This window comes from Neofelis nebulosa, chromosome 2, assembly GCF_028018385.1.
Source record: "Neofelis nebulosa isolate mNeoNeb1 chromosome 2, mNeoNeb1.pri, whole genome shotgun sequence".
Taxonomy (NCBI): Eukaryota; Metazoa; Chordata; class Mammalia; order Carnivora; family Felidae; genus Neofelis; species Neofelis nebulosa.
The window spans coordinates 83,203,605-83,225,082 of NC_080783.1; the positions used below are offsets into that span (position 1 = coordinate 83,203,605).

The 21,478-nt window shown below is 35.6% G+C and overlaps 2 protein-coding genes across 14 annotated transcripts in view; one reads left to right on the top strand and one right to left on the bottom strand.

Moving 5' to 3' along the window:
* Nucleotides 1-12,664, top strand: part of ORC4 (origin recognition complex subunit 4) — an 81,928-nt gene extending 69,264 nt beyond the window's left edge. For all 11 annotated transcript variants that reach the window (XM_058715356.1, XM_058715361.1, XM_058715367.1 and 8 more), the window contains 5 exons: nt 3,579-3,665; nt 8,817-8,925; nt 9,613-9,708; nt 9,794-9,861; nt 12,093-12,664. In XM_058715356.1, coding sequence (XP_058571339.1) covers nt 3,579-3,665; nt 8,817-8,925; nt 9,613-9,708; nt 9,794-9,861; nt 12,093-12,281 — 549 coding nt within the window. In that variant the 3' untranslated portion in view covers nt 12,282-12,664. The remainder of the gene's footprint in view (nt 1-3,578; nt 3,666-8,816; nt 8,926-9,612; nt 9,709-9,793; nt 9,862-12,092) is intronic.
* A 4,141-nt stretch (nt 12,665-16,805) lies between these two features.
* The window catches only part of ACVR2A (activin A receptor type 2A), an 83,043-nt gene continuing 78,370 nt past the window's right edge, over nt 16,806-21,478 (bottom strand). For all 3 annotated transcript variants that reach the window (XM_058715353.1, XM_058715354.1, XM_058715355.1), the window contains 2 exons: nt 20,069-20,199; nt 16,806-19,169 (listed from right to left, as the gene is read on the bottom strand). In XM_058715353.1, the coding sequence (XP_058571336.1) occupies nt 18,975-19,169; nt 20,069-20,199 (326 nt within the window). In that variant the 3' untranslated portion in view covers nt 16,806-18,974. The remainder of the gene's footprint in view (nt 19,170-20,068; nt 20,200-21,478) is intronic.

Genomic DNA, 21,478 nt, shown 5'->3' on the forward strand with positions numbered 1-21,478 from the left:
TGAAACTGGACCACTTTCTTATACCATTCACAAAAATAAATTCAAAATGGATCAAAGACCAAATGTGAGAAACGAAACCATCAAAATCCTAGAGGTGACCACAGGCAGTAAACTCTTTGACATCAGCCGAAGCAACTTCTTAACTAGATATGTCTCCTGAGGCAAGGGAAACAAAAGCAAAAAATGAACTACTAGGATTTTATCAAGATAAAAAGCTTTGGCATGGTGGAAGATACATTGGACAAAACTAAAAGGCAACCTATGGAATGGAAGAAGATTTTTGCAAATGACATCTGATACAGGGTTAGTGTCCAAAATACATAAAATACTTACAACACTCATAAAACAAAGACATCTTCTTTTCCAAAGAAGACATACAGATGGCTAGCCGACACATGAAAAGATGCTCAGCATCACTCATCATCAGGAAAATACAAATCAAAACTATAGTGACCTATCACCTCATACCTGTCAGAATGGCTAAAATTAACACAAGAAACAACAGATATTGGTGAGGATTCAGAGAAAGGGGAACCCACTGCTGGTAGGAACGTAAACTGGTGGAGCCACTCTGGGAAACAGTTTGGAGGTTCCTCAAAAAGTTAAAAACTACCTTATGATCCAGCAATTGCACTACTAGGTATTTACCCAAAGGATACAAAAATACTGAGTCAGAGGACACCAGCATGGCTTAGTCATCTGACTCTTGATCTTAGCTGAAGTGTTGATGTCGGGGTCATGAGTTCAAGCCCTGCATTGGGCTCCACGCTGGGCATGGAGCCGACCTTAAAAACAAAAACAAAAGCAAAAACAAAACCTGATTCAAGAAGCAATAGTGATTTTAATCTTGAATATCAATACCAAATTAAATGTGAGAACTTTGCATTTATTTTGCTCTTAAACAGTTTTTTAATTTTTCCCAGCTTTGTTGAGCTATAATAAAATAAAAATTATATATATTTTAGGTTTACAGCTTGGTGTTTTGATATACAAATACATATGGAAATGCCACAATCAAGCTATACAATGCATCTATCACTCCATTAGTTACCATTTTCTTTCTATTCTTTTTCCTTTCTCCTTTTTCCATTTTTATTTTGTGGGAGGAGGTGAGAACACTTAGAATCTATCTTCGAAAAAAATTTCAGGTGTACAATATTGTTTACCATAGTCACATTTTTATGTGATATTTTTATTTATTCATCTTGCATAACTAAAACTTGATTCTTGTTTTGATTATAAAATATAGTCTACTCATATAAGTACTATTAATTTTGTTATTTTTAATTTTTTTAAAGTTCCTCAAACGGGAACACGCTACTGGCTCATTTGGAAGAGCATGTGACTCTTGATCTTGGGGTCATGAGTCTACACCCCACATTGGGTGTAGAAATTACTAAAAGTTCACTGAGTAAAATTTAATCAGTTCATAGGAATAAATATACGGTGAAAGGTGCATGGCTCATGGCTCAGTTGATTGAGTGTCTGACTCTTGATTTTGGCCCAAGATACCAGGGTCATGGGATTCAAGCCCCATGTTGAGGTCCACACAGAACTTGGAGCTTGCTTAAGATTCTCTCCTTCTCTCTCTCTTAAAAAAAAAAAAAATACAAGTTTTCCTTATATCCATGCCTATCTCCCTCCCTTTAGTATGGAGTAATTATTTGGTTTATAGCATTTCAAACATATACATACTGAAGTTGTTACTACATAAAGAGTTCAAACTTTGCATGTTACTTTTGCTTTCCCTTTCCCATTTTGTTCTGATGGATACTTCATATTATTCTTAGTATAACTGTACAGAATTGTATGCAAAAATGGTTGACTTTATTCTTAAAATTCACGTATTGTGCTATGATATAATTAGGTGTGGGTTTTCCCTTGTACCCTTCTCCCCAAGTTAATCTCACCTGGGACTCAGATACTTGTCAGCTCAGGAAAGTTTTTTTGATACTGTATCTTACTATAAGATTCTGTTTTTAGGAACCCTTTATATTTGGTACTTCCACATTGTCCCTTTCCTTAAATAGGTCTGTAGCAGATCAGAGCTCTGGATCTTTGGCCTCTGAATCCACTTTCAGTGCCTCACAGACTTTCACCTTGTACAGTTACAAGACATTCAAATGCAGTCTTTCATAGTATTTAAATGTCTTTGCCAGGTCTTCTGTTATTTCTGTCTCTACTTCCTGTCTTTTCCCAAGATGAATTACATAGCCCAGGTTGTACTGTGCTGTCATTTATCTTTCTGTCCTTCCCAGCTATATTGCATTCTGTGCATCTGGGTGGGTATATAAAGGAAGATGATAAGGGTTACTGATGAAGCATAATTCTGGATGATTTAGAAAATGGTAGCCGTGTGGTAGGAGGATGGCTAACGCTTGTGTTTTTGGTCATTTTTTGCTGATTCTATATCACTGAATTTAGGGGCAAATGGTAGAAATGAATGTGAGAAGATAGAAGACTGTCTGGTCTTTTGTTTGTTTCCTTTTTACAATTTTGCAGTTTTTTAATAAGGTAGAACTAGTACAACTGGAGTTAGTTCTAGGGTTTTCTTCCTTTTATCCTAATCCTCATTTGCCACTTATTTTGGTGCGCTAATAGAGGAACTTCATTTGAAAAATAAGTCAGCACCATGGCCAGAGGCCCTGTCCTGTAAGAGGGGAGGGCTGCATTAAGGGAGCTATCCTGTCTCTCAGTACTGACTATCCAGCAAGTTTTTCTGATTCCCATGTTAAAACCAAAGCAATGGTATAGATAACAGGTTGCCTGTGGAATTTCATCCAAGAAACATATTCAGGATAAGGTTGAACCTGGATATTATGCCTAACTTGAATGTTTGTTGTAGTCCTACCCCAAATGAATCAAATAAGTAGAATGAACACCATCTCAGCATGGCAGTATAAGAGAAATTCCTGTAAAAGAGCATTTAAAAGCACCATAACTAATTCTCCTCAAAGGAAATTCCCCCAGAGTACTATAGCTAAGTTCAAGGACCTTAGCCACTGTCATAATCTTTCCTGTTTAGTTAACAGAAGGTGAGAAGATTTAGCAGGAACTGACCAGGAGAAAACTGAAACTTGGAGGTACAGGACTACTCATCTTCTGTCAGTATGCCACAATCTTCCTACATTGCTCATGCTGTTCCCTGTAGATGGAATGCTTTCTTTTTAGCGTATTGACTCATACATACAGTTTAAGCATTCTTTGTAATGCTTTACCTTGTTTTCCCAAATATAGTAATTCTTACTCTCTGTTGTATTTTGTGCTGAATTTTGGTCATCCCACTGGTATGACTATAGATTCCCTTTTTAGACCAGAAAGTTTGGGATATTAAGGATTGTTTTACTTTTGTGTATATTTAATCAACATAAAGGGATAAGAAGAAAATTAATAGACTGGAAATTTCATTTTGACCTATTTTGATCTTTGTATTCTACAAATAAAACCAACACATATTTAATAATAAATAAATGTCAGAATTAATGAGCTAGAGCAACAAGTGAGGCACAACATTATAGTTAGGTTTTAAACTGCCTTTTTACTACTTACCTGTTTTACTGTTTTTTTTTCCCCTCTAGTGTCTCACAGAAGATAGAAGTGTGCGAGAAGTACTACAAAAGCATTTCAATGTCAGCAAAAACCTGCGGTCATTACACATGTTATTGGTTTGTATTCATTTTATTTTTACCACTCATTTTCTTTCACTAGGTAATTACATTTTGATGGGAACTGATTAAGCCTACAGATAAATTTTGGGAGAATTAGCATGATTACTACACTGAATCTTCCAATCCAGACTATGGTACATTTCTCCTTTTACTTAGTTTTTCTTTAATTTATTTCATCATCATTTTATAATTTTTACCACACATATTTTGTACATGCTTAAAATGTATACCTAGGTATTTCATTTTCTTTGAAAATTATATTATACAAATATCATATGTAAATGATACCTTGTTTTTAATTATGTTTTTAACATACTCATTGTTAGTATATAGAAATGTAAGTCTAATGGTATAATAAATGTCTGTGACTATTAAATTTATGGCTGCGAGTAGTGTAAATATGTATAGATACTTTGAAAAACAATTTGGTAAATTAGATATCCAGAGAAACTCAGATGCACAAGACGGCATGTACAAGATTGTTTACAGCCACCTTGTTTATAATTGCAAAAAAAGGGAAATAACAGATATCTATCAATGAGGATATATGATGGGAAAATGAATAAACTGGAAATTGATACCTCAACATGGGTAAATTTTCAGAAGAGATGTTCAATGAAGAGAGTTGCATAAGTACAATATGGTATTTATATAAAACTTAAAAATTACACTGTGTTGTCTAGGAATGTATACATATGTAGTAGAAGTATAACAGCATGCATGGTTTTTTGTACGAGAAAGAGTAGGAGTCCAACCAGGGAAGAAATAGAGTCTGTAAGATTATATTTTATAAGCTGAGGAAGTGGTCATAAATATCTGTTACATCATTCCTTTGCCTTTTTGTATGTCACAGATATTTTATAATAAAAGGGAAAAGTTACAGTTAAGACTATGAGTAAGAGAAGGAGTTACTATGTACCAGGTTCTCTCCCAATAGAGAAATGAAGGACAAGGATTTCCAAACTCTTCTGTTCAACTAAGGACCCTGGGCCCTAGTTAACATGGGGGAGAATTTCTAGTATAAATATTTCCCAAATATTACAGGGTACATAGTTACACTAAGAAATTATTCATTGTTTACCTGTAATTCAAATGTAAGCAGTTGTCATAACATTTTCATCTGCTAACTCTGCTTACCGACTAAATTTAAATGTTATGAAAATTACACTTAAAGGAATCTTCAAATTGTTGGAAAACCAAGTAGCTACATGACAAGTTGTCTCTGGGTGTCATTTTGGCTTTTAATTTTTTTTTTTTTTTTTTTTATGTACAATTGAACATAAAGTGGGTAACTTTTATGTACAATTGAACATAAAGTGGGTAACTTCTGTCACATAACACTAACCTGAACTAGCTAATTTGGTAGCCAAAAAGTTTATACAAGTCACAGGTCTGCCTTTGTGATTTGGTCTAGGGCTTTGAATAATACTTTGTTTTTTAATTGACATATAGTTGACATACAGTATTATGCTAGTTTCAGCCACACAGCATAGTGATTCGACATTTTAATGCATTATAAAATGCTCACCATAAGTATAGTCACCATGTTACCTGATTTCCTGTTTCAAACCATTATACCTGGAAAACATGCTTAATATGATTACAGTCTAATTAAATTTATTGAGACTTGTTTTCTGGCCTAACATGTAACCTGTCCTAGAGAATGTTCCACGTAGACTTGAGAAGAATGTGTTTGGCGCTGTTTTGGGATGGAATGAGCTGTATATATCTGCTAAATCTACCTGGTCTAGTGTGTTAAGGCCCATGTTTCCTTACTGATTTTGTCTGGATAATCTATCCACTGATGTAAGTGGAGTATTAAATTATAATTAATGTAATTATAAAAAGTATTCTGACAGCTTAGAGCCTGGAGCCTGCTTCCGATTCTGTGTCTCCCTCTCTCTCTGCTCCTCCCCCGTTCATGCTCTGTCTCTCTCTCCTTCAAAAATAAATACATTTAAAAAAAATTTTTTTTTAAGTATTATGGTCAGTTTCTCCCTTTTTGTGTTAATATTTGCTTTATATATTTAGGTGCTTCTATGTTGGATGCATATATATTTACAATTGTTATATTCTCTTACTGGATTGATCCCTTTATCATTACATAATGTCCTTTGTGTCTTATCACAGTCTGTGTTTTGTTTTTTTTTTTTTTTTGATGTCTATTTTGTCTGATGGAACCTTTGCCACCCTGCCTTTTTTTTTTTTTCTTCCCCCATTTGCGTATCTTTTTCCATCCCTTCACTTTTCAGTCTGTATATATCCTTAGGTCTGAAGTGAGTCTTGTGTAGGCAGCATATAGATGGATCTTGTTTATTTATTTTTTTTAATCATTCAGCAACCTTATTTATGTCTTTAATTGGAGCACTTAGTCCATTGACATTAAAAGTGGTTATTGATAGGTATATACTTATTGCTCTTTTGTTAATTGTTTTCTGGTTGCTTTTGTAGTTCTCTGTTCTTCTCTTTTGTCTTCCCTTGTGATTTGAGGATTTCTTTAGTATAGTGTTTGGATTCGTTTCTCTATTTTTTGTGTATCTGTTTTAAGTTGTTGGGTTTGTGGTTGCCATGAGGTGTATTTATATATGTATATATGTACATATATACATATATATATACACACACACACACATATATATACATATATAAATATAACACTGTATGTTAATCTATTTTAAGTTGGTAGTTGTTTAAATTCAAAAGCATTTTAAAAGCACTGCATGTTAACTCTCCTCCAACTCCTACAGTTTATGTGTTTGGTCTCATATTTTACATCCTTTAATATAAGCCTTAACTAATCATAGATATAGTTGATTGTATTACTTTTGTCTTTTAACCTTCCTTCAAGCTTTATAAGTGATTGCTCTCCTCCCTTTACTATATGTTCACTTTTACCAGTGAATTTTTTTTTCCCAAAATTTTTAAAAAATTCCTCTTGAGCTCTTTTCTTTTTTGCTTTAAGCAGTGCCTTTAACATTTCTTGTGAGGCTGGTTCAGTGGTGATGAACTCCTTTAACTTTATCTTGGAAATTTTATCTCTCCCTCAATTCAGAATAATAATTTTGTTAGGTAGAATATTCTTTGTTGTAGGTTTATTCCTTTCAGCACTCTGAATATTATGTGTCTTATTGTAGACCTCCTTGGGTTCATCTTCTTTGGGGCTTTCTGTACTTCTTGGACCTGGATGTCTGTTTCCTTCTCCAGGTTAGGGAAGTTTTCAGCTATGATTTCTTCAAATAAGTTTTCTGCCTACTACTCTCTTTCTTCTCCTTTTGGGACCTCTGTAATGTGAATATTAGTATGCTTGGTGTCCTAGTGGTCCCTCAATGTATCCTCATTTTTAAGATTCCTTTTCCTCTTTGCTGTACAGCTTGGGTCCTTTCCATTACCTTGTTTTCTGATTACTGATCCATTCTTCTGCATCTTTTAATTTGTTGATTCCCTCTGGCTTATTTTTCATTTCAGTTATTGTGTTCTTCAGCTCTGATTGGTTCTTTTTTATTGTTCTTATATCTTTGTCGAAGTTTTTGCTGAGTTTGTCCACTCGTCTCCCAAGTTAGGTGATCATCTTTGTGACCATTATTCTGAGGTCTTTGTCAGGCTGATTGCTTAATTATACTGTTCTGCTCTTTTTCTGAGGTTCTGTCTTTTTTCATTTGGAACATATTCTTCTGTCTCCTCATTTTGTCTGAATTTGTGTTTGTTTATAGTAGGTAGGTCAGCGACATGTCCTGGTCTTAAAGGTAGTATGGTCTCATGTAGAAGGCATCCTTGGAGCCCAGAAACACAATCCTTTCTGGTCACTAGAACTGGAGCTTTCAGGGCTGTTTCTTGTGGGCTGTTTGCACTCCCCTGTTGGTACTGGGTGCACTTGTCAGGGCTGGCTCCTGGCCCAAATAGCTGCAGCGCCTCACCACAACTACTGCGGGCATACCAGTGTGTGCAGGTGGAGCTGGCCCTTGTGGCTGAGAGAGCAGAATGTAGCTGCTGAGGGTAGGTGGGTGGGGCAGCCCCTGTGTGGCTGGTTGTGAGATCCCACCATAACTCTTCTGTGCTTGCTGGTGGGTGGGGCTGGCTCCCTCTTTCCTTGAGTAGGACTCATTTGGAAGGGATACCTACTAGGTGGGTGATTTGGGTGGGGTTGTTCCACAGGGGAATGCCCTTGTCATGGATAATGGTGCTAACAAGGTAGATGGATAGTGCCCCGGCTGGCTCTTGTAAGTATCTAATGAGCTTAGCTGAAGGAAGACAAGAAAAATAGTTCTGCCAACATTTCCATTCCCAGAGAAAGCTCCTACAGAATCCTGCCCCTCCAGCACATACCTTACATTGGTTAATGTACCTTCTTGTATGGCCCAGACGATTTTCAGACTGCTCCCTCTGAACAATTGAAATTGCGTATGGGGTCTGTAAGAATGGAGTCTCCATGTCCTGTAGCCCTCTGGCTCTCCCAGAATTAAGCCCCACTGATTTTCAAAGCCAGACATTATGGAAGCTTGTCTTCCTGGTGCAGATACCCAAGGCAGAAGTTGCCCACTGTGGGGCTTGAACCCCTCACTCCTCAGGAAGGACCTCCACACCAGTGACATCCCTCCTGCTTGTGGGGCACTGCACTGGGTATTTGGTTCCTACCCCAACCACATCTCTGCCTTTATTACCCTTTGTAGTGTGGCTTTTTAAAATATCTTCAGCTGCTAGTTTTCAGGGCATTCACAGAGTTGCTTTATATGTAGTTGCAGCTTTGGTGTGTCCATGGGAGGAGGTGAGCTCAGGTATTTCCCTACTCCATTTTCCCATGAAATCAAAATAACCTTTGAATAGTAATCTTACCTATTTTGGCTCTCTTCCTTGCCTTACTCCTTTTTAAATGCTTCTCTTTTGAGGAATGGTAAATAAGATATGCAAATGGGAAGAGGTATAGAGAGCAACAAGAACTTTTTTTTATGCTCTTACAGACTTACATGGCATTGGTACTGAAATACTATATTTTAATAGAGCTAAGCATGAGAATACCTTTCCCAAGCAATTAATACTAACTCTCAGAATAGACTCCAGATTAAGAAATTTTGTTCAGTAATATCTCCAGATATTTTTTTCTGATCCACATTTTCCTAGATGTAAATGTTTTTCTGATCCACATTTTCCTAGATGCTTGCTTTAAATCGCGTAACAACATCACACCCGTTTATGACTGCAGCAGATATGATGGAGGCCCACCAGTTCTGTAGCATGGACTCTAAAGCAAATATCGTACATGGTGAGAAACTTGCTATAATGGAATTCTTTCAAAATTATGCTTGACATTGGGTATGATACAGACTACTTATATATCCATACAGCCTTTAACTCAGCCCTGCAAAAGGTATTATCACTCCCATTTAAAGTGAAGGAAACTTGATGCGCCTCCCTTGCTACATTGAAAGTCCAGCTAACACTGTATTGCAGGATTCACATTGCATCGAGTACTAGTAAAGAGAGTTGGCTCTTAGCCAGTTTGGATTCTACTATCCCTTTTAAGAATCTAATGAATTTTCTTCTGTCTAGAAAAAAAAAGAAACTTTTAGATATAATTTCCAAGAGTTTAGGACTTCTCTCAATATTCAAGGAAGCTGTGTGATTTAAAACATAATAATTGCCATTTCAGTTTATGTTTACTATGGGCTATATGATAAGTGCTTGATGATATTGTCTCTCATCTCTATAAGTTTAAGAAGAGCCATAGTTTGCTTATATGAAAGCTAAGCCCAGGAAGGGTGAGTAGCTTGCTTAGGATTGTATAAGTCATTGTGACTGAAACACATTTGAACCTTGGAGAGGTCTTGATCTCCTGCCACCCCTCAAAATAATGTCTTTCACTTTATCATTCTGTTGAGAGGACAGTTATTTCAATCTTCTGGATCAGTGAGAAAACTACAACTCATAATTTGTTTCCCTTTTACTATAGGTCTGTCAGTCTTGGAAATATGTCTTATAATAGCAATGAAACATTTAAATGACATCTATGAAGAGGAGCCCTTTAATTTTCAAATGGTCTATAATGGTGAGATGAGATGTTGGTAGTTTTTTTCTGACTCTACTTCACTGCTTATTTGAAGGTGTTAATGTTGTTGTTGGTTTCTGTACAGAGTTTCAGAAGTTTGTTCAAAGGAAGGCCCATTCTGTTTATAATTTTGAGAAACCTGTTGTCATGAAGGTAAGATTTAAGAAGTCCATAGTTATTTTTCTGCTGTCAGGTATATTTTTGTATCATTTGATTGTATATATCATAGTTACTCTCTTATTAATTTGGAAACATTAGGTACTTGCCATATGATCTTTTTTTTGTGTGTGTAACAGACCAAAATTATCTCAAAATGAAATGTTTGAATTCTGAAGAAAGCAGCCAATGGTTTCCCAGTTTGTGGGAATATACTGCCCTCTACTGTCTGTTTCTAGCACTGCATCTTGCAAAGAACTATATATTGCAGTTCATCAAATGCATGAATAAAACTCTGTCCCTTTACAATCCAAGGGTTGGATTTGTAATCTTAGCAGTAGAAAGACAAAAATGCAGATATTAGCCATTAAGAAACTAAAGGAAAAAATTTCATGGGAGAGTGAGGACATACAAAGTGTTATTAGGAGTTAGAGTAAGTTTTAAAACTTGAGGAACTTTATTAGAGCATTCCATTGTCCACCAGAAATACGTGACTCACAGTGTAATTTTGGATTTTCTAGTAGCAACAAAAATGTTAAAAAGGTGAAATTAATTTTAATTATAAATTTTATTTAACCTAATATATGAAAATATTTTAACCTATTATCAGTGTAGAAGATTATTAATAAACTATTTTTATGTTTTCTTATGTATTACATTTTAAAAATTTCATGTGTGTTTACACTTAAAACACATCTTAATTCACTAAATATTCATTGGAAATACTTGCCCTTTAGATTGCTTAAAATTTGTAGCTGAAGTAGATTTATATTCTGAAATTGTTCCAAACTTAAAATTTTCTAATCAACTTGACTATCAAATTTTAAATTAAATTTAATTACATGATTTAATTAAAAATTCGAAACCAGGTTCCACAAATAGCAGTAGCCCTGTGTGGTTACCTTACTGGACAACGCAGCTCTAAAGGACTTTCTGCGAAAAAGCATTTTTTTTCTTTTTTTTAAATATACATATGTGTGTGTGTGTGTGTGTGTATCTACATATATATATATATTTTTTTTTAACATTTATTTATTTTTGAGAGAGATCATGGGTGAGAGAGGAGGAAGAAAGAGAGAGAGAGAGAGAGGGAGACAGAGAATCCAAAGCATGCTCCAGGCTCTGAGCTGTCAGCACAGAGCCCTACACGGGGCTTGAACCCACAAACTGTGAGATCATGACCTGAGCCCAAGTCGGACGCTTAACTGACTAAGCCACCCGGGCACCCCTTGTTTGTTTGTTTTTTAAAAGCAGTGGACCCGTAAGTCTTTTATCATTCTTAGTGGTCAGAATTTTATTTCTTCTACCAACTAAAAAATGTGATTACAGAGCATTGCCATTTCTTCAAAACAACAGAAAAAGTGTGTTTAGCCTACCAGAGGTTGGTTTTCCCCCCTTTCTAATGTCCATGTTTGTGTGATAGTTTTCGTTACATGAACGTTTAAATTCTTATGAGCAATTTTGTAGCTGCTTGTTTCTACATTTTAAATAAAATATTTGCTGCCTAGATATATTTTAGCTCTCAATTTTATTCAGCCCCAATAATACCTGCAGCCGATATTTTCTCATTTTCAGAAATGACTGGTGTCTATTTTTCTTTTCATTGGAAGAATTCTTATGATACATAAAGTATATATTTGATATTTTTTCACAATATAATAGAAATAGAAAGTTCCAGAATCTTTTTCAATGTGTCAGTATTTAATGGTTAGTAGTCATTAATGGTTTCTTTTTCTTCATACACTAATAAAATACCTAAAACAATAATCAGGGTGAGAAAAGACATAATACATGAATGTTAGAGGTGAGATGAAACAGTAGACAACACTATTAGAGGGAAAGGTGGAAGAAAGGGACTTTTTTACAGGTTATGGCATCAGATGTTGGGTTTTTAGAGAGAAGTAAAAGCCCTTCCTTTATCTTAAGTACTATTAGGTGTTAGATATCGAATGAGGTTTGGAAGAAAAACCATATTGTGCAGAGTGAATTAGAGTTTGCCCTGTTCACATTCAACAGTGCAGGGACAGAACTTATATTTGACTCTGCTTCACCTGATACATGGAGTTTTTGTGAGGTTGATGAGAGTTGTTTTGAACCCTACTGATTTCTATTAAGTTTTGTTTCCTGGTACTCTGTTCTACAACTGACCACAAACCTAATTGTTTACTGGATTAATGTTGTTATTTTGCTTCCTCTATTCAACTTACACTGTTTCTTTCATCTTTCAGGCTTTTGAACACTTACAACAATTAGAATTAATAAGGCCCATGGAAAGAACTTCAGTAAATACACAGAGAGAGTACCAGCTGATGAAACTACTTTTGGATAATACTCAAATTATGAATGCTTTGCAGAAATACCCCAACTGTCCTACAGATGTTAGGCAGTGGGCAACATCCTCACTAAGCTGGTTATGAACATAACCAGTGGCTTCACTTACGGAGTTTCAGGCATACTTCTCTAAGGAACTAAAAGCTATTGTCCTTTAACAAGATATGTTATTACATTTTTTTATATTTATAAAACTGTATTTTTGTATTTATGGGAGACTGTTATACATGTAGGTCTTGGCTGTGTCTTGCCTTTGAATCATGAACAGTTACATGATTTATAATTCCAGTGGTTTAGATTATATTGTAAGAGTTCAAAGAAATAAATGTGACTGTTTTAGGAAATGAACCATATGCTTATTTAACACTTGTCAAGTATTTATGTGGCATATATATTTGAATAGTTCGTTCCAACCCAGCAGCCAAGTGTTTTTCACAAACCCTAAAGCAGTAAAGAAACAATGGTAAGAGTTGTGGTGTAATGATGAGTAATCTTTTTGTCCAATGGGAAGTGCTGCATTGTTTTTCTCCATGGATTTTTGGTTTCTGTCCCAGACCAAGGTTTTCTAGCTCAGGATACTGACCAGTTTGGCCAGAAGATGGTTCACATGGAAGAAAAAAGAAAAGTTTGAACATTTTCTTCCAGGCTTCTCAAAAGTGGTACTTACATCATTTATAGAAGAATGCCTTGTAGAATTTTTTTTTACCAGGCATATTCTTGCACCTGTCATAGGCCCAAAGGATCAGAATTTAGAATGTGTCTTTTTAATAGGGACTTTAGGAAATGCCTGGAAAAACATTCTCACAATTAATGGGAAGTGCTTGGCACTATCAGGTAAATATATTTGTATCAAAAATCCCTAAAGCGAATGTGGAAAATGCGCACCTCATAAATTCAGGAGTCCAGGAATTAATACAGGTATATGTTTAAAATGAAATTTAGTAAGTTAGTGACTTCCTTTATTCAAGAATATTTAATTGCCTATTGTTTTCATGGAAGGTTTACAGTAGACAGTCCATATGCTTGTGTAGTTCATAAACCTTTTGAATATCAAACGCCCTATGATATTCAGGTTCTGTTAAGAAAGCATGGTAGTGGCAGTGTTCAGAATCACAGAGGTAGAGAATGATGGACAGATCCTGGAATTCTACTCAGGTTTGACTGACACCAAAGCCCTGCCATCAAGAGCTAAAATGCATTAACGAGTTTTGGCACATATTTTTTAAAGTATGCTGTAAGAAATGACTTATCTGGTTTTTAAGAAATAGCAGATGAAGAATGGAATGTAAGATTTCTGTGCATAAAAGTAGCTCTTCAGTTCAACCTATTTTTTTGCAGACATAGCTGGTCCTTCCCTGCCTTCTCAGTCTTCAGATCACTGTCATTTACTTTTCAGCAGTGTCTCAGTAAAGGTAAGGCTTGCATACTGGTTCTATGCAATAGTCTACAGATTTTTAGGGGATATTTTGCCAAAATACTTAGCATGGTAGCATCACTATTAACTAGAAGCAAGGATTTTTCACTTGAGCTTAAGTTTTCCCTTTAAGAAAAATTTCTGAACTATTTTAGGAAGTATTATCTGCCTTAAAGGCACTCATTGTGAAAGAAAGCACCTAAAGAACTTGATTTGAAGATTGCAAATTACTAGCTTTTTTAACATGCCACTAAAAGGCTGAAAGCTCTCATCTGCCTTCCTGGATACATAAGACCTACAGAAGCTCCATCAACATCCAGGTATACAGATTATATATTTATATATATAACATATATATTATACATCATTCTCAGTGAAACAGTTCTTAAAAGCAAATTAGAAAAAAAAATGTTAGCAAAGGTCATACAAATAAAACATATGCCTACGTTAGAAAGGCATTGAGAGGAGGAGTGTTGATGTTCCCCTTTCTGTATTCCCTAATACAAAGAAGCTAAGATGTACTGGGAAAAACATTACAGTCCATCTCTTAAATTGCTTAAAACATCATCAATAAAAAAATCTGAAAATCTTTAGTGAAAAATTTTTAAGAATATTAACAAATAAGGCTTAAGGATATTTTCTTCACGTACTAGAGTCATGTAGCCTTTTAACAGCACAAAAATACATGAGCTCCATGAGTCATCAGATTGGAAAACAGGTGGGGAAGAGTTTTAGAGGCCTCAGTGTGATCCCTCCAGTGCGCTATCTGAAACAGGATCTTACTCAAAACAAAACACCTCTCCAGTTAATGCGCACATGCTTGTGAATGGCTCTGAGGAATTAAAACCTGTTGGTCCAAACTTAGTATATCATAATGCTGTGTATGTTGAGTATATACCATCTATCAACTTTTGAATCAGTTTGGAAGAATAAGCTGTGGAAAATAATTTCAATCTTTCAGTAGAGATTCAGTGCATATTCCACCATAGTTTGCATTTTCATTTGGTTTAGAAGGCAGTGCAGGTTGTTTCAAACCACCATTACTTAAATGTCCTTTCCTTCACCTTTACCCTCAAAAATACTGAGAATTCATTGGAGTGAACTGTGACACTCAGTGCTACAATTTGGTGCTTTCTATCCCCCTTTCCTTTGAAAGCCACAGGATAAACAAAAGCCTTGGTAACAAAAATGTCAAAGCTAGTTTGACAATTACTCTTACTGATTGATTACCCTAAGTGAAAATGCCAGAATTCTTTCATTCAGTAGAATAGATATACCCTTAAGAACTGTAGTTTATATCTTTGATGATTATTTCCTAAGCCACATTTTTCTGTTTCTGTATAACCAATGCCAGCTAGCCTCTGGTTTCCTAAAACTGGCAGGACCAACATACAAACTTTGGTGGGAATGCAGTCTGCTTAGACAATAAAGGAGGGAAATGCCACCCTTGATAAACTTGCCTTCTTTCACCACTGTCTCCATTCTTGCATATCTCAAGGTGTGAGCCTCACCATATTACAGAGCTACTTTTCCCCTCTTTAAGAATAATGTAGGGGCGCCTGGGTGGCTCAGTCGGTTAAGCATCTGACTTCAGCTCAGGTCATGATCTCACAGCTTGTGAGTTTGAGCCCTCCCCCCCCCCGTCGGGCTCTGCTGATATAGCTCAGAGTCTGGAGCTGCTTCAGATTCTGTGTCTCCTTCTCTCTCTGCCCCTCCCCCACGAGCACTCTGTCTCTCTCAAAAACAAAACAAAAGAATGTATAGCAAAAGGAAAACTGCATAAGCAAATAATACGATATTCATTTTTTTTTTTTTTTATTTAACTCGGGGATGGAATGGGGATAGCATACATTTTATTTGTACAATATTTAACAATCACTTATCCAAGGTGGGGTTTTATGGGGCTTTTTTTTTTTTTTTTTAGCTTTTTGTTAAATACTTGCAGAAAAAAATAGCAAGTACAATTTGACAGTAGTACAACAACCTGTGCCCAAAACACTGACAAGAAATACAGAGTAAAGCTAAAATAATTGCTTACCAATATTTTGAGAGGTAACAAATAGGATATGGATTGAGACTGCATAAAAAATGTACTGCTGGTTGAATATCTGAGGTAAATGATGTTCAATCAAGATGCTACTTGTATCATTTTGCCCATAAATCAGTAAATAATTTTATGCACATTATACCAAATGTTTCTAAAAAGTAATTTTTTAAAAAGGTAAAAAAGAGAAACTGGAAAATATTTGTGGAGAAGCATTTTTTCTAAAATAGTAATCAGTTTAATTCCACTTAAACTATCATCTGGCCAGGGTTTTTTCCCCTACCCACCTGCATTTTACTTAAATGTAGCTGTTACTTAGGGTTGAGGAAAGGAGGAAGAAGAGGTTCTTTTTAAATTTGATGACAGATGATTCTACTTTAAATTCCAAACGCCTTTTGTTTTCCTGATTGTATTTTTAAAACATCACCATGAAAGATAGTGCAAGTTCATGGGACCAACAATTGTGAGGCACAGTCTCTGTTCTGGAATTCACAAGGTACCTGTAATAAACATTCAAACGAGAGTCACACTTCACATGCTAAAAACTTCCTAGCATCTAAAATACATACAAGAGCTGTGCAGGGCATAGACTTCGAATAAAGCCAAACACTGGTTAATCCATCAGTCCTATGGCAGTTGATCATAAAGCATTCCTTACGCGGAGATTTGGGCAAGGTTAAAGAGTGGAAGAGCAGCAGTTCTGATGGGTATCAGAAAGGCAAAATACAAGACGAATCATAAAGAGCACCATACACATGAGGAAAAAAATATTGGGGTCTCAGTTCACCCCAAAACAAAGAAGTCATCGTTTTTCTCATTCTTGGATCTATTTTTCAGTATCCCTAGCTCAAACCTTTTGTAAGCTTGCCCACTCTGCGCTGTAAACCTAACATGAAAATGCCCTGCAAAAGAAAGTTTTAACAAGACTAGGTATCAGGACAGGTAGTCACTGGAACATTCTTATTTTACTGCTTATAAAAAGTGTTTTTCTATTAATATAGTTTTCAAAAGGATACAAGTTTTAAAGTTGGTTAGCTAGAGTTAAGTATAATACCCAGGATTTCTAAAAATGTTTTCTAACATGAAGAGAAAATAACTGATCTTATAAAATTTATCTCAAGTGCTCACATAAGCCAAACATTCATCATAATATTCCTTGTTTTTGTTTTGATTTGATTTTTTTTTTTTTTTTTACTCTTAAAAATAGAATTAAATGTTTAGAACAGGTAGAAATTGGTCTTCAGGAGATTGACAGTTTCCATGTTATGAACATTGTCATTTTCCCATCTTGGTAAGTTTCAAAGTGGAAGTAAAACGAAATCAAGAAATTGAGATGTCAAGTACTTTTTGAAATAAAGAGGTGAAACTCAACATTGAAATGGGAATTCTTAGGAATACAATGAAAACTTGGGTATATATGTGACCCAAGAGCACAAAATTCTGTATGGTGTGTGGCACACAGACAACAATGCTATTACTCTTCTTTCCCTCCCTGCTTAGAGTCTGTTGACCTATGCATTATCTATAAATAATATAATTTATTATTCCCAGAGATTAAGTGCACATTATATGTAAAACGTAGTGTACTGTGTGGTTAAATAGCCATTTGAAGATAATACATTCACAGTGAGCTCCTGATAGTGACATGTAAAAAATTCTTGTATAAAATTAATGTATGGATTTTTAAATGACCTGACAAAAGTACATAGCATAATACTGGCTATTTGTTGGTCAGTAATCTAGAAATTCAGGAAATTAATGTTTTACTTTGGCCTGTATAAATTTGAGGAAGAATCCAATTATATTCTAATGTAATAGTGTTTTGAAAAGCACTTTGGCACCTACCTACCATCAGTTCCATTTTCTTATCAAGGAAACTATTCTAAATATCATAGTTGTGAAAGCAATTTATGGGAAGAGGCTAGGTTATATTACCTATATCAACATCGGTTACCTCTAAATGTCATTGCATATTTTAAGTTTGTAAGTTTAACTTGTTATCCCTGATTTTTTTTTTTTTTAAAGCAGTAACATCTGAAATCTGTGCTTAAAATTTAATACCTCTATCCTAGGATAATTCTTCATGTATCACAGACATCAAATATTACTCTGACAAGATGGCACCAAGCAGAAATATAGTGATAAAGTTACAAGTCTCAAAGCAGAGAGTGAGGAATTCTGGGTAATGACACTTCCTGAGGTGATCCTTAAACAGTGATAAAGAATGTCCCACACACTGTTTGGTGAAAAGAAATACACTACAATTTTACATATATAAATAGGAAAAAAATCTATTTTAAAAGAATAAAAATGAAGAGCTTTCCAGTGTCACAGCTCACTTTAAAAAATTTAAATCATGCTTTAAATTTTCAAATATTCCCCAAACACAGCACACCTTAAAAAAAAAAAAAAAATACTTAGGTAAGTATGCAATAATTTGGGAACTGGATAGAAGATGAAGCTTTAAAACATGGGAAGAAGGGGGAAATGACATTTTTTCATTTCAAAAAACAGCACTTTTTTTTCCTTAAATTACAAGCTAGCACAAGAAAAGCTAAAACACTGCTTTACAAATGGCCACTTAGTGTTGGCACTAAGCATAGCTTACCTTTTTTTCTTAAATAACACAGTGAATTTGTAATACCTTGTTAGAAAACATGGATCAATTTATTATTCAAATTTTGTTAGTGTTTTCAATTTTTATAATTTAGCAACCGTGGAACTGAGGTATACCTTGTTGAGGGAGGTTAAAGTAATGCTTGGAAGCCTCTTTACTGTACCCCACTTTGATGACTTTGTTTATGTACACAGAACAGCAGCACACTAAACATTCACAAGCTGTGTCATATTGGCATTACAATAGTCATTTATAGAAACACAACAGCAAATGCAATAAAAACAAGTTACCCTTTTTAAAATCTGAAATGAAAAGTTTTTGATTTAAAAAAAAAAAAAAAAGCAGTAGTTCATTTAAGGAATTAGTGTCTTCTGACAGACATTAAGAAATCCAATGTCAGTTTTCAAACACTTGATTAGCCAGGTCCAAAAGATCCTTGATTTGGAGAGGGCCATGTTCTTCATGTACACTTTTTCAAAAGTTTCTTTAGAGTCTGCAACTTTTCTTAGTCTCACGTCCTTCACGTCTCTGCTGCAGGCAATGCTGTACGTCTCCCAGAGCCACATTTTCAAATGAGGGTCATCTTGACGTGTCCGGGAGACATCCTACGCATTTCTCACAGAAAATAAACTGTAAGCAGTTTCGTTAGCTTAGCAGCTCCAGTTCAGAGTCCTGTTTCTCAGTGTGTACACATGGTGCAACCATCATAGACTAGATTCTTTGGGAGGAAAGTCAACATTTGTCACCATCGTGACCACTGTTACAATGTCCTCTGTAGTAATGATATTTGTAAGTCTTTGCATCTGAGTAATTCTTTCACCTACACATCCAGCTGATAACCTGGCTTCTGCATCATGATCCCAACATTCTTCTATCGTTTCACAGAGCATTGCCATTCCCTAAAAAGGAAAAACATACACACAAAATTTGTTTTCTAATAGGAAACAGTAATATTTCCAAAAAGAAATTGCTATTTTTGTGAGTCAAAGAAAGTTCAAGATTAGCCGAGTGATATTATTTGTCAACATCCACTTATGAATATTTATTATATGCAGGAAACAGAAGAAAAGCATTAAAAAAATCAAACTTCTTAACAATGGAGACTATCACAGCAGGTAATTAGGTATTTTTAATTCAAAAAATCCCTATCCATTGCTTATAAACCAGGTCAATTTGATGCTAACCCTTGAACTGGATTCAAAACTAAGGTGTATTTTTTTAAACCAATTTTTGTTGTTTTCTTAATATCAGCATTTCTGTCTTGTAGTTAAATAGAAAAAAAATATTAGAAAAGCATCCTCGAGATACTCTACCTGATTTTGTCGACATTTCCAGTTATATTTGGACCAAAATAACGAGGGCAATACTGTTCCATTCTGCACCTACCTAAGTCTCTAGTTTTAGAGCATTCTTAACCTGAATATATCCCAATCCCAAATCAAAACATGGAGAGCAGAAAACGGCTTCCCTTTTAAATCTAGCATTAGGTGGTGATCATCAAGGTTACCCCAGTATCCACACGCTCAGTGTCAGGTACTCTCCTTCCCCCTGGGAAGCTTTCCAAATAGGATACAAACTCGTAGGACCACAGCAATGAGAGCCGCCTTAGGCTCTATGACTTTACCGTCTTCCCTCATAGCTCTAAAATTCTCTTGTTTCCAGAACTCTAGATAGAATATCCTGTATGAATATAACCTCCCCAGAAAATCCTCCCAGAAGAAAAGTGTGCAGAGATAGAAATCATTCTCTGAAAAGCATTTTACTGGAATTTCAAATGAAAAGCTACTGTATAACTTACAGCATGTTTCTGCCAATAATCTCTTAAAACAGGCCTCTTTTTTTTATGCACAACAACTTCCTGCATATCTTCAAGAGATGGATGCTGGCCAATTTCCTCCTCAAATGGCAACATGTATTCATCTACAGGTCCTGAAATGTAAAGAAAAAAAGTCATTTTAATTCAAATCTTCCTGACTTCCAAACTGGAACAAATTTTCTGAAACATACTCTGTATCACCTTTTCCCAACTGTTAACATGCTATAATGACAGGAGAGAAACAGACTCAACTACTGCCACAGTTTGACCCAAATGCTAATTTAGGAGAAATCAAAAACTCCGTGATTTGGCATGTAAACCTGCTAAGGATTCCGTAAAGGAGCTTTCTTATCTACCGAATGAGGAATGCCAATCTCCATATGTATATAGGACAAAAGGAACTTCCCTATCAATATTTGCAAATCAAGGCTATAATGTCCCTTTAAGGTACTTCTTACAATTCAAATCAGATGGGTAAACAGTGGCGCTTCCATTTCTGACAATTTGGGGCAATGTCTTGTGTAACAATCTTTACTCTGTGACACACCCTAACCGCCCCTTCCCCCCGCCCCACACTCTGCCTGCACAACTATGTACCTGAGAGTCACACCTCTTTGCCCTCAAAAGAGCTGCCAAGAATAGTTTTTAAAAAATCACAAACATACTCTCCAAATAGGGTTCCCAACCAGTCTTCAGAGTGTGCCTTCACAGATGATTTATTCAACAAAATAAACGGTTCCTTTTAGGCATACTCAAATAGGAAAATGCAGTTACGAATTAATAATCTTATAAGCACTTATCCTAAATAGGAACTTCACATATGTCATTTACTTACATTTTACCTCTATGCAGTGAAGGAGCATTACCTCTATTTTACAGATAGGAAAGAAGCTCGGAAAAGTTCATGATTTACACAAGAGCATTCAGTGGTGGAGCTGGAATTTGAATCCATCTCTCCATGACTCCAAAGTCTGTGCTTTCAATCACTGTACTACTGACCTGCCCTTGAAGGAAACCAGTCACTGAAGAGCTATTTCCTGTATAGACCTAAACCTTGTAACAGATACTCCTGGAGAGAAGAAGGCCGTCTAACATCTAACTCCACCCTGTCTATATGGAAGACTCCTCCCTCAATGCCTGGATGGCCCGTGTCTGCTTGAGCGCTTCCAATGCCTCAGAGTATTGGCATTCTAGAGGGTCTATTCCGCTCCTGCTACAGTCCACAGGTCAGCAGCACTGGCACCAACTAGTAGCTTGTAAGAAATGTAAATAGTAGGCTCCAGCCCAGACCTACTGAGTCAGAACATGAACTTTACCGGGAGTTCAGTACATATTAAAGTCTCAGAGTTGCTGATTTTAAAGTTTACAGCACTCACTTTAGCAGTGTTCACA